Raw genomic sequence first — 11,988 nt, 5'->3', positions numbered from 1 at the left:
TGCTGGTTAGGAAAAATAATACTGACTGCAGACAAGTTAGTAAGATGTGGGAACAGAGACACCAAGACACAAGATAAATGAGATCTCTGCTGATCTCTGTTACTTTATTACTGCACGATCACAACATCAGCCCAAATGGCTGCCAACATCGCTCCCTTAAATATGGCAGACAACAGCCTGCAGACTGCGGTTCATGTGCCATGTGGGATCTTTGTGTTTGTGTCTAGTTTTATTTCATTTTCAGTTACTGTTTGCCACATTTGTGGCTCCAAAACCAACATTAACCACGTTAAAATGCTGGTTTTTGTTGTTTATCTGACATCTAATAGATCACCTTTGGAATCTTTGTTTTCTTCTATTTATCAGTAATTGGATGATACTTTTTTAAGACTTTGAGTAGGTGGTGGAGGGTGCCGACTAGTCATGTATAAGTGACTTATTACAGTTGATAATGGCCATTTATTGGGCTGATGTCATTCATTGAATTTCCCAGGTGATACTAAATCATGGCCAAGCAATAGTATTAATTCCTGCTAATGTCATCTGTGCCGTGTACTACAAAGAAAGAATATATAGCATATATTCATAACTACAGCCATCTCAGGGCGCTATACATTGTATATTACAGAGTTCACAAGCCATCAACTTTCTATGATCAGCACTTGGCAGCAGTAGGGAAAAAAACCTACCTTTATAACTGTAAAAAAATATGCAACAGAACCAGGCCTTCATACCAGGGAAAATATGGAGGAAGGGTGAAGACGGGAAAGAGGAACTTAATTACAGGAAAAAAGCACTGAGCTTGATGTGGCCAGTAAAACCTGTTGGGCTGTTATGGATTGTTAGCAATGCAAGTTACAGTAACACAGACTGTATGAACCTACTTGCATTCAGTTATTGATACAGGAAATATACAAATATGTTTTTATGCTTGGTCCTGATTTTCTGCCAGGGTAATTTTGCAGTCCTGTTGGTGTTTATCTCAGAGAATGTTTAATAAATGAAGTGAACTGCACTTACATTTGGTCAAAGCGATTTCTGGCAGATAGATAAACAGTATATTCACAGGAAGGAACCAGATTAGCAGTATTCGACAGCATGCCTCTCTGGTTTTATTTAGAGAGCCACTCTAAAGTTTTGTCAGATCCTTCACAGCTCTCTGTGACCCGTTCTTCTTCACAGAAGAAGGCAGTGTCGCTTGATTGGTGCTGAATGACGCGCCAAACGCGTTACTGTGCTCACGGTTTGATAAAGAAAGGCTGATGTAACGAAGAAAGCTGATAACTATTGTTGCGATACCAATTATCTCTGAATGTTGCATTAGGTGTAAGCCAGAGAAAACCTGTCTGTATCCAGCTAGAAATGAGATTTAATACCTGAATAATGATCAGCAGAGTCAGGTGTTCAGTTATGAGGATCAGGTGATTCTTGCATAAAGGGATTGCTGTTTTTTAAATCTATGTTTATGTCATTTATGTTTATCATATGTTTACAACCATATAGTTTGTCATTGTTTATTCTCAGTTAACAGTTTGTTTTATAGATCCATCAAGGTTCACATGCCAACTTTTATAGAGAAATAAATCATTAAACAGAAGTTTGTCTCATTCTGTGTTGTGTTTGCTCACTTACTGCAAAAAAGTTCTTTTTGTACAAGAAATCTCACAACATTTATAACTTTGTAAAGACTAGTAATAATATAATTGTTTTAAATAATCTAGAAAACTCTGAGCAAAAGGTGTGCAAGTGTTCTGAAAGCTGCTAATTGTTACAATAAAGTAATATGTAGAGAAAAACACAGTCTCTTTACAGCATCTAACACTTAGACCAGACAGGAGTCACACTGTTCATGTCCAGCAGGGGGAGCCATTCTGCTGATTAACAAAACAACATCATTCCAGTCTATGTAAGTCCATAACAAACATCCATTTATATGCCAGGAAATTGGAAGAATTATTCAAGAGGTACTCAGGAGCTTTAATGAAGTAAAATTTCTATAATAGCATTGTTAACAAAACAAAACAAAAAAACCCTCCATTACAAAAATGTCCCGGAAGTAAAATTGTACTTAAACTTCTCCCTGCACAATGATTTCACAGGAAATCATAGGAGGCATGATACATAAACTCTCAAGTCCTAGATTTGCCTCAGCCTCCTCATCCAGATGAAGTGTGATTCACAAGACCTCAGTGGAGTGGGTTGGAGGCCAGTTGAGGCCAGCTCTCCTGTGGTTCCACCACCCACAAGAGTGGCTGTAGGGATTTAGTGTAATGTGGATAAAGAAGCAATCAAAAATTCATAAATGCAGGAATATTTGTTCACTGGCCTTAAATATTTAAATAAATGACTTGTGTTAAATTTACTGTCCCTGAAAATGCTCTGGATAATATTGAAGCATGTCCCAAGTTCCTTCGGGGTCAACCTTCAGGATCAATAAAGTTTTATTTAATTGAATTGAATTGTAAAATACAAATTTCCACAAGAATATAAAATTGATTCACCATCAAATCATTTAGTCAAGCAAACTAATGCATCTTGATTATTATAGTTTTACGAGCAGGCTATTACAAAGCCAAAAACCTACTTATATAAAAATGCTGAATGTTTGAGGTGAAACAAAAAGTAAAGATAAAACAGTTAACCTTTAATTTTATAACCTACATTAAAATTTATTTGAGTTTAATTAAACTCAAATCCACATGTTTATATAAATCTGGCTCCAGGTCCTGATTTATATAAACATGTGGATTTGACAGCAGCAAATGTGGATCAACCTACCAGTGAAAAAAACACTGATATGTTTGAATCTAGAAGCAGTCTGTGGGAAAATGTCACAAATGTTTTGGTTACCATGTGTTTATTCTGGTTTAACTACCATTGTGGGGACAATGATCCGGGTCAAATGCTGTGAGGACATTTTGGAAAATGGGGACACTCTTTGAAAAGTGTGGGTCAGAGCTCCAGAGGCTGTCTAAAGGGTCAGATTAGATCCACGTTCTGGTTCAGGGGCCGGGGAAAGCGGTACGTTGATCACAGTGCTCACTAGGACAAACGGACAAACGTGTGCATGTATCTCTCTTTGATGTTGGCCTGTCCCGGGTGTCAGAGGTCAGGTACCATTGTCTCTCCAGTGATTTCCTGCTTCCTGTTTGGACGTCCTGGCACGCTGCTTTGACAAACACACCCGCTTCCTGTCCCCACAGGAGTTACTTCCTGCTCCACCCGGCCCTGCTCCCCCCCGCTGAGCTGTCAATCAGAGACACGATGGGACTGGCTTTAGAAACTCTCAGTTTTATTTGTGCAGTGTTCAACAGCTCAGCAGGAAAACAAAATTCAGAGAATGTAAAACTACTGTAACTCTGATAAAGGTTAGAAATCATTTACCTAAGCAAGCCCAGGAGCTGTGACAATGTAACACAGGACAAATCATGAGCAGGGTGTGTGATTAGTCCACCTGGCTGTCATTCAACAGTACAAAATGCTCGGATGTGGAGTTTACTGTCATGAGAAGCTGTCAGATATTCCCATTTAACATTCTGGTATCAGACAAATGTCCTAAACTATTATTCAGAATCGTTGAAGATTGCTTTTCTGTCAGTTTATCTGTGATTGTCTGTGGAGTCGTAGGATGCCTGAGGTGATCATGTGTTTTTAGAGGCACTTGTGTCTTTTCAAAACTCAAAATAATCTTTTTTTCCTGTAGACTTGGAGAACCAAACCAGACAAAACCAGCTGTGGCAAAGTTAAGTGCAGTCTGTAATCGGCCTCCTGGTCAGTGAAGTGTGCTGGAGTCCACATCATTAGCACACCTTGACATCATTTTGTAGTCCTTCTCTGATTGGCTGCTCTATGTTGGGAAGCAGATGGAGCAGCACTCTAAACAGATCTCCAAGCAGTCGGATGAGCCGCAGCAATTTTCAATTATCCCACAATCCAACACTGCCTGACACGCCTCCTCGGTGCAGGCTGCCTCCCCTGCGGCTTCCATGCAGCAGCAGCAGCAACCGCCAGCCGCAGCGTCGCAGCACCCGGCCCCGCCCATTCCACACACCAGACAGTCCCCCACAGCCGAACACATGGACAGCAGCTCGCAGAAGAGACAGGCGAGGAGACAGTGAGCGCAACAGTCTGTAAAGACAACCGATTGGATAGGAAGTCAGGTGACCAGTCACTGAGGTGATCAGTTAGCAGTTACCTTTTTTTTTTTTTATTTAAACTTCAACATTTTCTTTCAAATGACCTCTAATACTCCTTTCATGCTCGGCATTCTCATTCTTGAATTCTAGTAGAGTAGCTGTGCCAGATGGCCGCCTCTCCCTGATCCTGGTTCTGCCCAACGTTTCCTCCTCTTAGAAGGGTGCTTTTCCTTCCCACGATTTCCTAGTGCTTGCTCACAGGGGCTGGGCTGAGTTTTGGGGTTTTCTCTGTAGTATTGCAGGGTCTTTACAATATAAAGGATCTTAAGGTGACCGTTGTTGTTATTTGGCACTATAAATAAACCTCAATTGAATTGAACTGAATTGAATCAAAAGTCAACATAATCCCTATCTTGTCACAGTTCCTACTATATTAGCTAGTTTTGTAGTTGCCCTTGATATTTGTAGTTTCTGCTGCCTTTTATCTTCATGTTTCTGTGTTAGATTTATGTGTTTTGTTCACTTCCTGTTTCACTTTAAAGTTGAGTTTCCTCATGTGTCCTATTCTGGTTTTATTTCCTGCTTTTCTTCCTTTCAAGATTGTTTGCGGCACCTTAATTAGTTCCACCTGTGTCGAATTACCCAATCAAACCTCTCTGTATTTAGTAGTTTTTCCCCTTTTCTTTGTTAAATCATCTCTTTATTTAACCATTGTTCCCATGTGCCTTTAATGTAGTTTGACCTGGTTAAATTGGCTTTTTAAATGGCTTTTCTCGATACCTCCTTTATACCAAGCATGACACATTTATCCTTTATATCCTCGAATAACTGTCACATTGAATGAACATTGTAATTGTATACAGGTGACAGAAAATAAGTGTAATTGAATTATTTTAATTCTTTAACATCTTTAACAACATTCATTTTCAATGAATTTCAAGTGGCTTAATGTTACATTAACACAACTTTTTCTCCATGTAACTTTTTTTCACATTGTATTGTTTCAATGTTTTTGCATACAAACTCTGGAAAAACTAAAAAATGAAACTAGATGACTTTTAGTTTCACAGATTTAAGAGATGATGACTTTTTTTGTTCTTTCATGCAACATTGTGACTCTATTCTTGAAATATTGTAGCTTCATTTTTCAGCACGTTATTGTCTTTGTGTGTTTGTTTATTGAGTTTCATCTGAGGGTTTTTATCTAAGCAGACAGTTTTTAGCTGAGAGTAAAGACAAGCGGTGGGTTTTCTTACTGTCAGAATCAGAAGTAGGAATCAGAATTTTAGCCGTTATGAACAGGAAGCAGCAAGAAAGTTCTCGTCACGTGGCCTCATACGAGCAGAGTCAGGACGTTCTGGCATTTAAACTTTGTGAGAAAACAAGCAGCTTCTAACAGATCTGATGACCACTGGGCGCTGCTATCACCCTGTCATCCTGCGGGGAGTCGGTTGGTAGAAAGCAGAGCGCCTGATGCTGGGAGGAGCAGGAGGGTTCATCGGCCCGTGCGTGCTCTGCAGAGATAAGCAAACCTCCATGCTGGAGGTGCACGGCTGATAAACACAGAGATGGGAGTGTTTTCATTTTTCTGATATGTGATCTGTTTTTGTTCCATCACATTTAGAGCGCAAAGGTCGGCTCACAGCAGCAGTTTGGAACGGTTATCGTCCTACAAAGACTCTTCAGCAGCCCTTCCTGTTAATCTGGCAGTAGTTTAATGTGCTACTCATTAAAACTATCATAAAAAGTATGTTTCAAAAATTGCATTCTTCCTTACGCATCAAGCCAAATGTATTTTCATTCCAACAAAACACCTTTATGAATTTATCATGAAATAAAACAAGATCTCGATTTGGAAGATTAAGAAGGAGTAAACATGTTAGCCATGAAGCTGCTCTTTGGTTCTGTTGGCTTAAAGTTTAAACATCTGCACCACCAGCTGTGCACTGTCATCATAGGGCAGTGGAAAAACCACTAGTATGTGTTACTCTTTGATCTGATTTTGGTCCTTTAGGCAAAGAACTTCAGACAGTTAAAAAAACTGCCAATACCTGTGATGCTTATGCTCTTCTTCTGGCTTTCTGGGGGAAATGCATGAGGACTCCAGGTGTCAAGGGCCGGTGTCCTGCAGGTTTTAGATGTGTCCTTGATCCAACACAGCTGATTTAAATGGCTAAAACTACCTCCTCAACATGTCTTGTGTTTTTCAGAGAACTGGTAACGAACTATGCCTCTCATTGCATCTCATTGATCCAGGGTGATATCTAAAACCTGCAGGACACCGATCCTTGAGGCCTGGAGTTCCCCACCCCTGCTTTAATGCCATAACCTACATTCACTCCTTCTAATAAGTCCTACTTTCAAAAGCTCGACTTAAAAAAAGAGAGCTACATTTCACCTGCCAATTTCATCCAGATACAATTAATTCTGGTTATAAAAACTAGGACAATGACCACCAAACCCAAAGTTGCAAAATGGTCCACAAACCAGTGGCTGAACATCTGTACCACCATACTTCAGAGAAACCGAACACTCCAGGGAGACCGTCCCAACATTAACATGCTTTTAATTTAAAGAGGATTTTTTCCTTTATTTTTTGTGCTATAAATACTGTTACATCTGTTCATGGGCAGTGTACTAATAAGATAATAGAAGATAAAAAAGGAGGAGGCACAACACAGCATGTTTTAGGGAGTGGATGAACTAAAGGACCCTTTTCACGAAGAGGACTTACGGCTCTGATTGTCTGAGGACCATCAGGGCTGCAGGCTGGCTGTAATGAGCTCTGCAGCCTGTAGGTAGTGCCATCTTTTAAAGCCTTTTAAAAAAATGATTATCGGATACATATCACAACGATAAAACTATAAAGCTGATTGTCTCACCATCTCCAGCGACCTCCTTAATGTGGGTGGCGTCTGTCTTGGAGGAGGCTTGGCTTTTAGTGGAGGATAAACGCTTCTGCTTGGTGCTCTGATGGTGGTGATGATGATGATGTCTGTTAGAGGTGGATGACCGAGAGGCAGGTGGAGGAGGAGGAGATTTCATGGAGGAAGATGGAGGAGTGCAGACGGGGGGAGGGGATGTTGACGATGAGCTGTCCACACCTGAGAAACAGAGACATGACATCACGGGTGACATCACAGAAGACGTCAAACTGAGCCACATCACACTCGGTCAGATACAATTACTCACCTTTCTGTTTCCACGGTGACAATGAGGGCTGAGCGGGCAGGAGACGAGAGACGTCATTGGTGGAGGAGCCATCTGTCGAACAGTCATCACTGCTGTCAGGGTCTGACCTATGAGAGGCAGGGGGAGGAGCTTCATCTGCAGGAAGAAACAAGCGGTTCCAGGTGAGCTGGGTGTAGGTGAGAGGGCGGACTGTTTTACCTTAACCTTTGATTCACAGGAAGTCTTTACATTAGTTCAGCCTGGTGTTTCTCCTTATTGATCCTGCTGCAAACCTCTTCAGTCAGCTGTGTCTCTAACAAGAATCTGTTCTTGTTTGTAAACCACTCAGACCGAAGCACCAGAAAACCTTCATATGGCTGCTCTTTTAGGAATTTCTTGTTTGGAGAATTTTGGGGAAACTGACCTTTTTGGTTTGTTTATGTGTCAAACTTATTGAGTGGGAGGAAACCCAGCCTCTAAGTCTCATCTCAGGGCGAAAAGTGGAGCAGCGGCGTTCTGAAACAGGAAGTCCTCTCAGACAGGATGCGTATCCAGACGGAAGCTCTTAAACTGACCTCAGGTCAGAGTTTAAGAGGCTCTGTGATGCCATTAGAAACATGGAGGTAGTCTGAAAACTCTCTGCTACACTGAGGTTACAGACACCCACTTAAGCCCCGCCCACACACACAGTCACACACATTCAGCAGCTGACAGCTGGATGCTTGCACAAACTGTATATGAAAGATGAAAGTAGCTGCTGTGATGTCATTCGGTGGTATTTGGACCCCTTTTTTGAGGTGTCACTGTTAGTGTTAGCTACTGTTAGCTACTGCCATGTTTCTTCTGACGATGCTGTCTGTGTTGAGCGCTCAGTGGATCTGCGTTCGACTACTCCGCCTAGGCTGCACTGTCGAGTGCAGATCCACTGAGCGCAGCGCAAGCTAGCAAGACAGAAGCTAAGCTCGTTACAACATGGCAACTGCCTCAACTCTACCCGAAATTGAACCTCCTGCACCCTCATTCAGATCTGGCGTTTGGAACTATTTTGGTCTTCATGTGAAGTATGACCCTGAAGGTAAGCGCGTCATGGACAAAAGTAAAACAGTAAAATTCACACGGTGGTGCTGTAAGAAAACTAAACCCCATACAGCTGTTTCAAAACTAGGGGTAAGTAAAAAGTAAGTAAAATTTTATTTATATAGCACCTTTCAAGATAAAAATCACAAAGTGCTTCACAGGAGCTAAAACCTAAAAATCAAAATCAACCAAAAGCAAGTTTAAAAAGATGAGTTTTTAGCTGTTTTTTAAAAACAGACCAAAATGCATTTTGTTGAGGCTGTAAAATGTTTATTTTTGCAGTAGAGTTGCTTTTGGAGCCATCCTGACAAGGCCTTTGTCGTTTTGGCTCTCCACACTGGCTTCAGTGTACCCTCTTATAGCTGTGATTAGACATTTCAGATTCGAGGTAACTCTCTTGAACAGCGGTCCCCAACCTTTTTTACGCCACGGACCGGTTTATGCCCGACAATATTTCATGGACCGGCCTTTAAGGTGTCGCGGATAAATACAACAAAATAAAACTAGTACCGGTACCGAAAAAAAGAAGATTTATTCATAACACACGTGAAAAGACCAATAAAACCGAGTAAATGATAAAAACAATAACAAAATAACGCTGAAAACCGATAAAAACCCTGAAAACTATACATTTGACACCTGAGCCTCAACTCTCGCGGCCCGGTACCAAACGACTCACGGACCAGTACCGGTCCGAGGCCCGGGGGTTGGGGACCGCTGCTCTTGAATACTTCCCACCCGGTCATCCAGCTGGTAAACAGTGTCCTTCAGGTTTTATTTGTGATCAGTTTTCTTTTGTTTTCTTCCCACTGCTCGTTGCCAATTTTTCCTGCCATTGTCTGAGACATGCCACGGTCTCTCTTCACCACATGGCTCAGATCTCTTCCTGTTTGTGTCTCTTAATGGTTTCTGTCTTTCTGCAGTTTTTTCTTTTTCTTTTTTCTAAAGTTATCTGGGACTTTCTAATGTTTACACATCCGTCTCTGCCCCTGAGTTCATCCTGTCTCACCTCATCAGACCTTCTAATTGTCTCACCTGTGCTGTGATGCGGGAGCGTCCCGTTGGCTGTCGGTTGGATCACGATGCATTCTGACTGGTTTTCCGACTTGTTTTCGCCGCCTTCAGTGGCGTTAGATGCAGTAGAATGTGATGTCACATCCATCCTGTCAGAGAAAATAAAGCATAGAGAATAATTGTGACTAATTTGATCAGGGAGAATTTCATTAACAGCACTGAACAGAAATTTAGACAGATAACTGAATGTGGAAGCATTTAAATACAGATTTGAACTGGATTTTGCTCCTCATTTCGACTCAACTGAGTCTTTTCTATCCTTTAAAACTCTGCTGTCAATTAATTTCATTTAAATAAATAAAATCTGAGAATAGTTCCCAAAGTTCCACTTAGACGATTTTTTTGTACAATAATATTTATTGAGGTCATGGAAATGTTCACATCCATACTAGGGACGTATTCAGAGTTACAGGGAGTGAAAGTACCTGTAAGGAAAGGGAAACTTTAAAAGCTTATTAATTTGTGTTATTCTTCCTGGTTGACTTTCATTTTTAAGCACATGAGGGACGACCCCGGCATAAAGGAGTCGGGAAGAAGGAGACGTTTCGTTTGCTACGGCTTGTTTTTGGTGAGACAGGCCTTTAAAATGTACCCAGAACGCACTTTTAGAGATTTTCCCCAGTGAATTATCAGCAAAACAACTATCAAACATCCAGGGTAGAATTTCTTGTTAGCATACTTGTTTTGTCTAATTATTTTTAATTTAGTTAAGTTTCAGTTAGTTCAAACATTTTTCAGGTCTAATATTGAAAATATTAGTTGTTAGTTTAGTTTCAGTTAAACTATAATAACTGTTGTGTGTTCCTCCATGTCACAGACATTAAACTGTTTTTTCTGGTGAAACTATGATTAGTTCCATGATACTGGTGCTCAAAAACAGATCTTGAAAGCTAAAAAAATCTCTGTGTACTTTCATGGCCTATATTGCAAATTTTTAAAAAATATTGTGACGAACTCAACAAGAAAAACAAAATGTGACACAGAGATTTCAGTCTGCATTTCAAACTCCTGTGTTTTCTACTCTACTCAACCTCCAAGATTGCAGGTGTGTTAGCAGTAACGCGCATGAAGAAGCAGGAAAAGTGACCAGAGGTCATTAATTGCCACAGCCTCAGACATGGTGGACACATTCAACCTAACCAGAAGCAAGAAAACACCGCAGTTCACATCATAAATGAACAACAACACAACATAACCACAATATGGGTATTGACCCCGTAAGTTAACACTTTAACATCAACGTGAAACATCCCAGGAGTCTTTGCAGTGGCCTCTCTCCTCGGGCTGCAACTTTATGAAGGTAAAAGTTTGAATGCCTTCAACAAACGTGAAAAAACAAACAAATACACACAAACAAAATTAAAAATCAGCTGATTTCCCCGGGTGTACTTTGAATTTGATCCCGTACCTGGTTTTAAACCAGCGTCACCATCCCAGCAGTTTCAACTTTGCCACAGCAGCTTTACTGGGAGAGCTGACCTTTCCTGCCATCACAAGCTTCTTGAATGTCTTCCGGCTTTCTAAACACTGTTTTCACCATAAAAGTCTAAATGCTGCCGAGCTTTTAGTCTTTTTATAGAAAAAAAGTGAGTTGGATGTGAAGGGATTAAGATTCCTGCTGTAAGAGGGGATGTCTTAAAGAGTAAATCAGCTGCTCTATGCTCTGTTGAAGCCTCGTCTTCATTGTTATAGATCAAGGCGAGAGTTACATGTTCAAAATTAAGGTATTTGTCGCATAGATACAACGCCATATAAAACAAATATAAAAGAGGTTATTTTCACGAGGCACAGAGATTTATTGGGGTGTTGACCACAGGGTGTTTAGCAACGTAAAAATGTTGTTTACAAATTATTAATTTACAAATTATAGAATCTGAAATAAGGACGTAGAAACAGACAGGTGTAAACTTCATCCTGCTCCTTTATGAGCACAAACATTGTTTGGATATAGAGATATTCATGACAACTGGATGTCTTTGTTTTGTTTTTCTTGTTATTTTATATTTACATGTTCAAAATAAATTCTATTCTATTTATTTATGAGCTTTTATCTTATTTTTTATTGCACAGAAAAAAACAAATCTTTGAGAAACAATGGCAGAATTTTCTCTTCAAGGCAAATCCTACACCTGTAATTTGTTTTTTACTTTTTGTGTTACAAAAGGAGAAAAAAGAGGCGAGGATAAGACAGAGGAGGAGGAGGAGAAGAGTGAGAGATGGGAAAAGGACACTAGCATCAAACAGAATATTAACCTTATAAAAAGCATCTTAAATAAGCTTGAGTGGCATCATTTATCAGCAGATATTTTTAGACTTTTTGTGGGTTTTCTCTGATTTTCCCATGAGCTCCAGCGCTCTCTGTAATGATTTCGAGCTTGTGTGTGTGTGTGTGTGTGTGTGTGTGTGTGTGTGTGTGTGTGTGTGTGTGTGTGTGTGTGTGTGTGTGTGTGTGTGTGAGTGAGAAACATCCATGTGCAGTGGTCTGTAACTCAGTGATCCAGGCACGCACTGGGTGCTTAAAAGCCTTCAG

At 40.5% G+C, this 11,988-nt stretch overlaps 1 protein-coding gene and 1 long non-coding RNA gene across 6 annotated transcripts in view; one reads left to right on the top strand and one right to left on the bottom strand.

The window, feature by feature from the left end:
* Nucleotides 1-11,988, bottom strand: part of LOC113012897 (uncharacterized) — a 28,496-nt gene that overhangs the window by 14,867 nt on the left and 1,641 nt on the right. For 2 of the 5 annotated variants that reach the window (XM_026153325.2, XM_080295267.1), the window contains 4 exons: nucleotides 9,420-9,547; nucleotides 7,329-7,463; nucleotides 7,019-7,240; nucleotides 3,272-4,128 (listed from right to left, as the gene is read on the bottom strand). In XM_026153325.2, the coding sequence (XP_026009110.1) occupies nucleotides 3,848-4,128; nucleotides 7,019-7,240; nucleotides 7,329-7,463; nucleotides 9,420-9,546 (765 nt within the window). In that variant the 5' untranslated portion in view covers nucleotide 9,547 and the 3' untranslated portion in view covers nucleotides 3,272-3,847. Of the gene's footprint in view, nucleotides 1-3,271; nucleotides 4,129-5,392; nucleotides 5,690-7,018; nucleotides 7,241-7,328; nucleotides 7,464-9,419; nucleotides 9,548-11,988 lie in introns of those variants that run through there. The other 3 variants (XM_080295268.1, XM_080295270.1, XM_080295269.1) reach the window with 3 other exon arrangements.
* On the top strand, nucleotides 4,036-5,883 carry LOC145423105 (uncharacterized). Its single transcript, XR_013904214.1, has 2 exons — nucleotides 4,036-4,176; nucleotides 5,761-5,883. It is a non-coding gene; the product is annotated as an uncharacterized LOC145423105 (long non-coding RNA).

Source organism: Astatotilapia calliptera, chromosome 20, assembly GCF_964374335.1.
Source record: "Astatotilapia calliptera chromosome 20, fAstCal68.1, whole genome shotgun sequence".
Classification (NCBI taxonomy): domain Eukaryota; kingdom Metazoa; phylum Chordata; class Actinopteri; order Cichliformes; family Cichlidae; genus Astatotilapia; species Astatotilapia calliptera.
The sequence above is the reverse complement of the archived record's forward strand: the minus strand, read 5'-3'. Positions and strand labels throughout refer to the sequence as shown.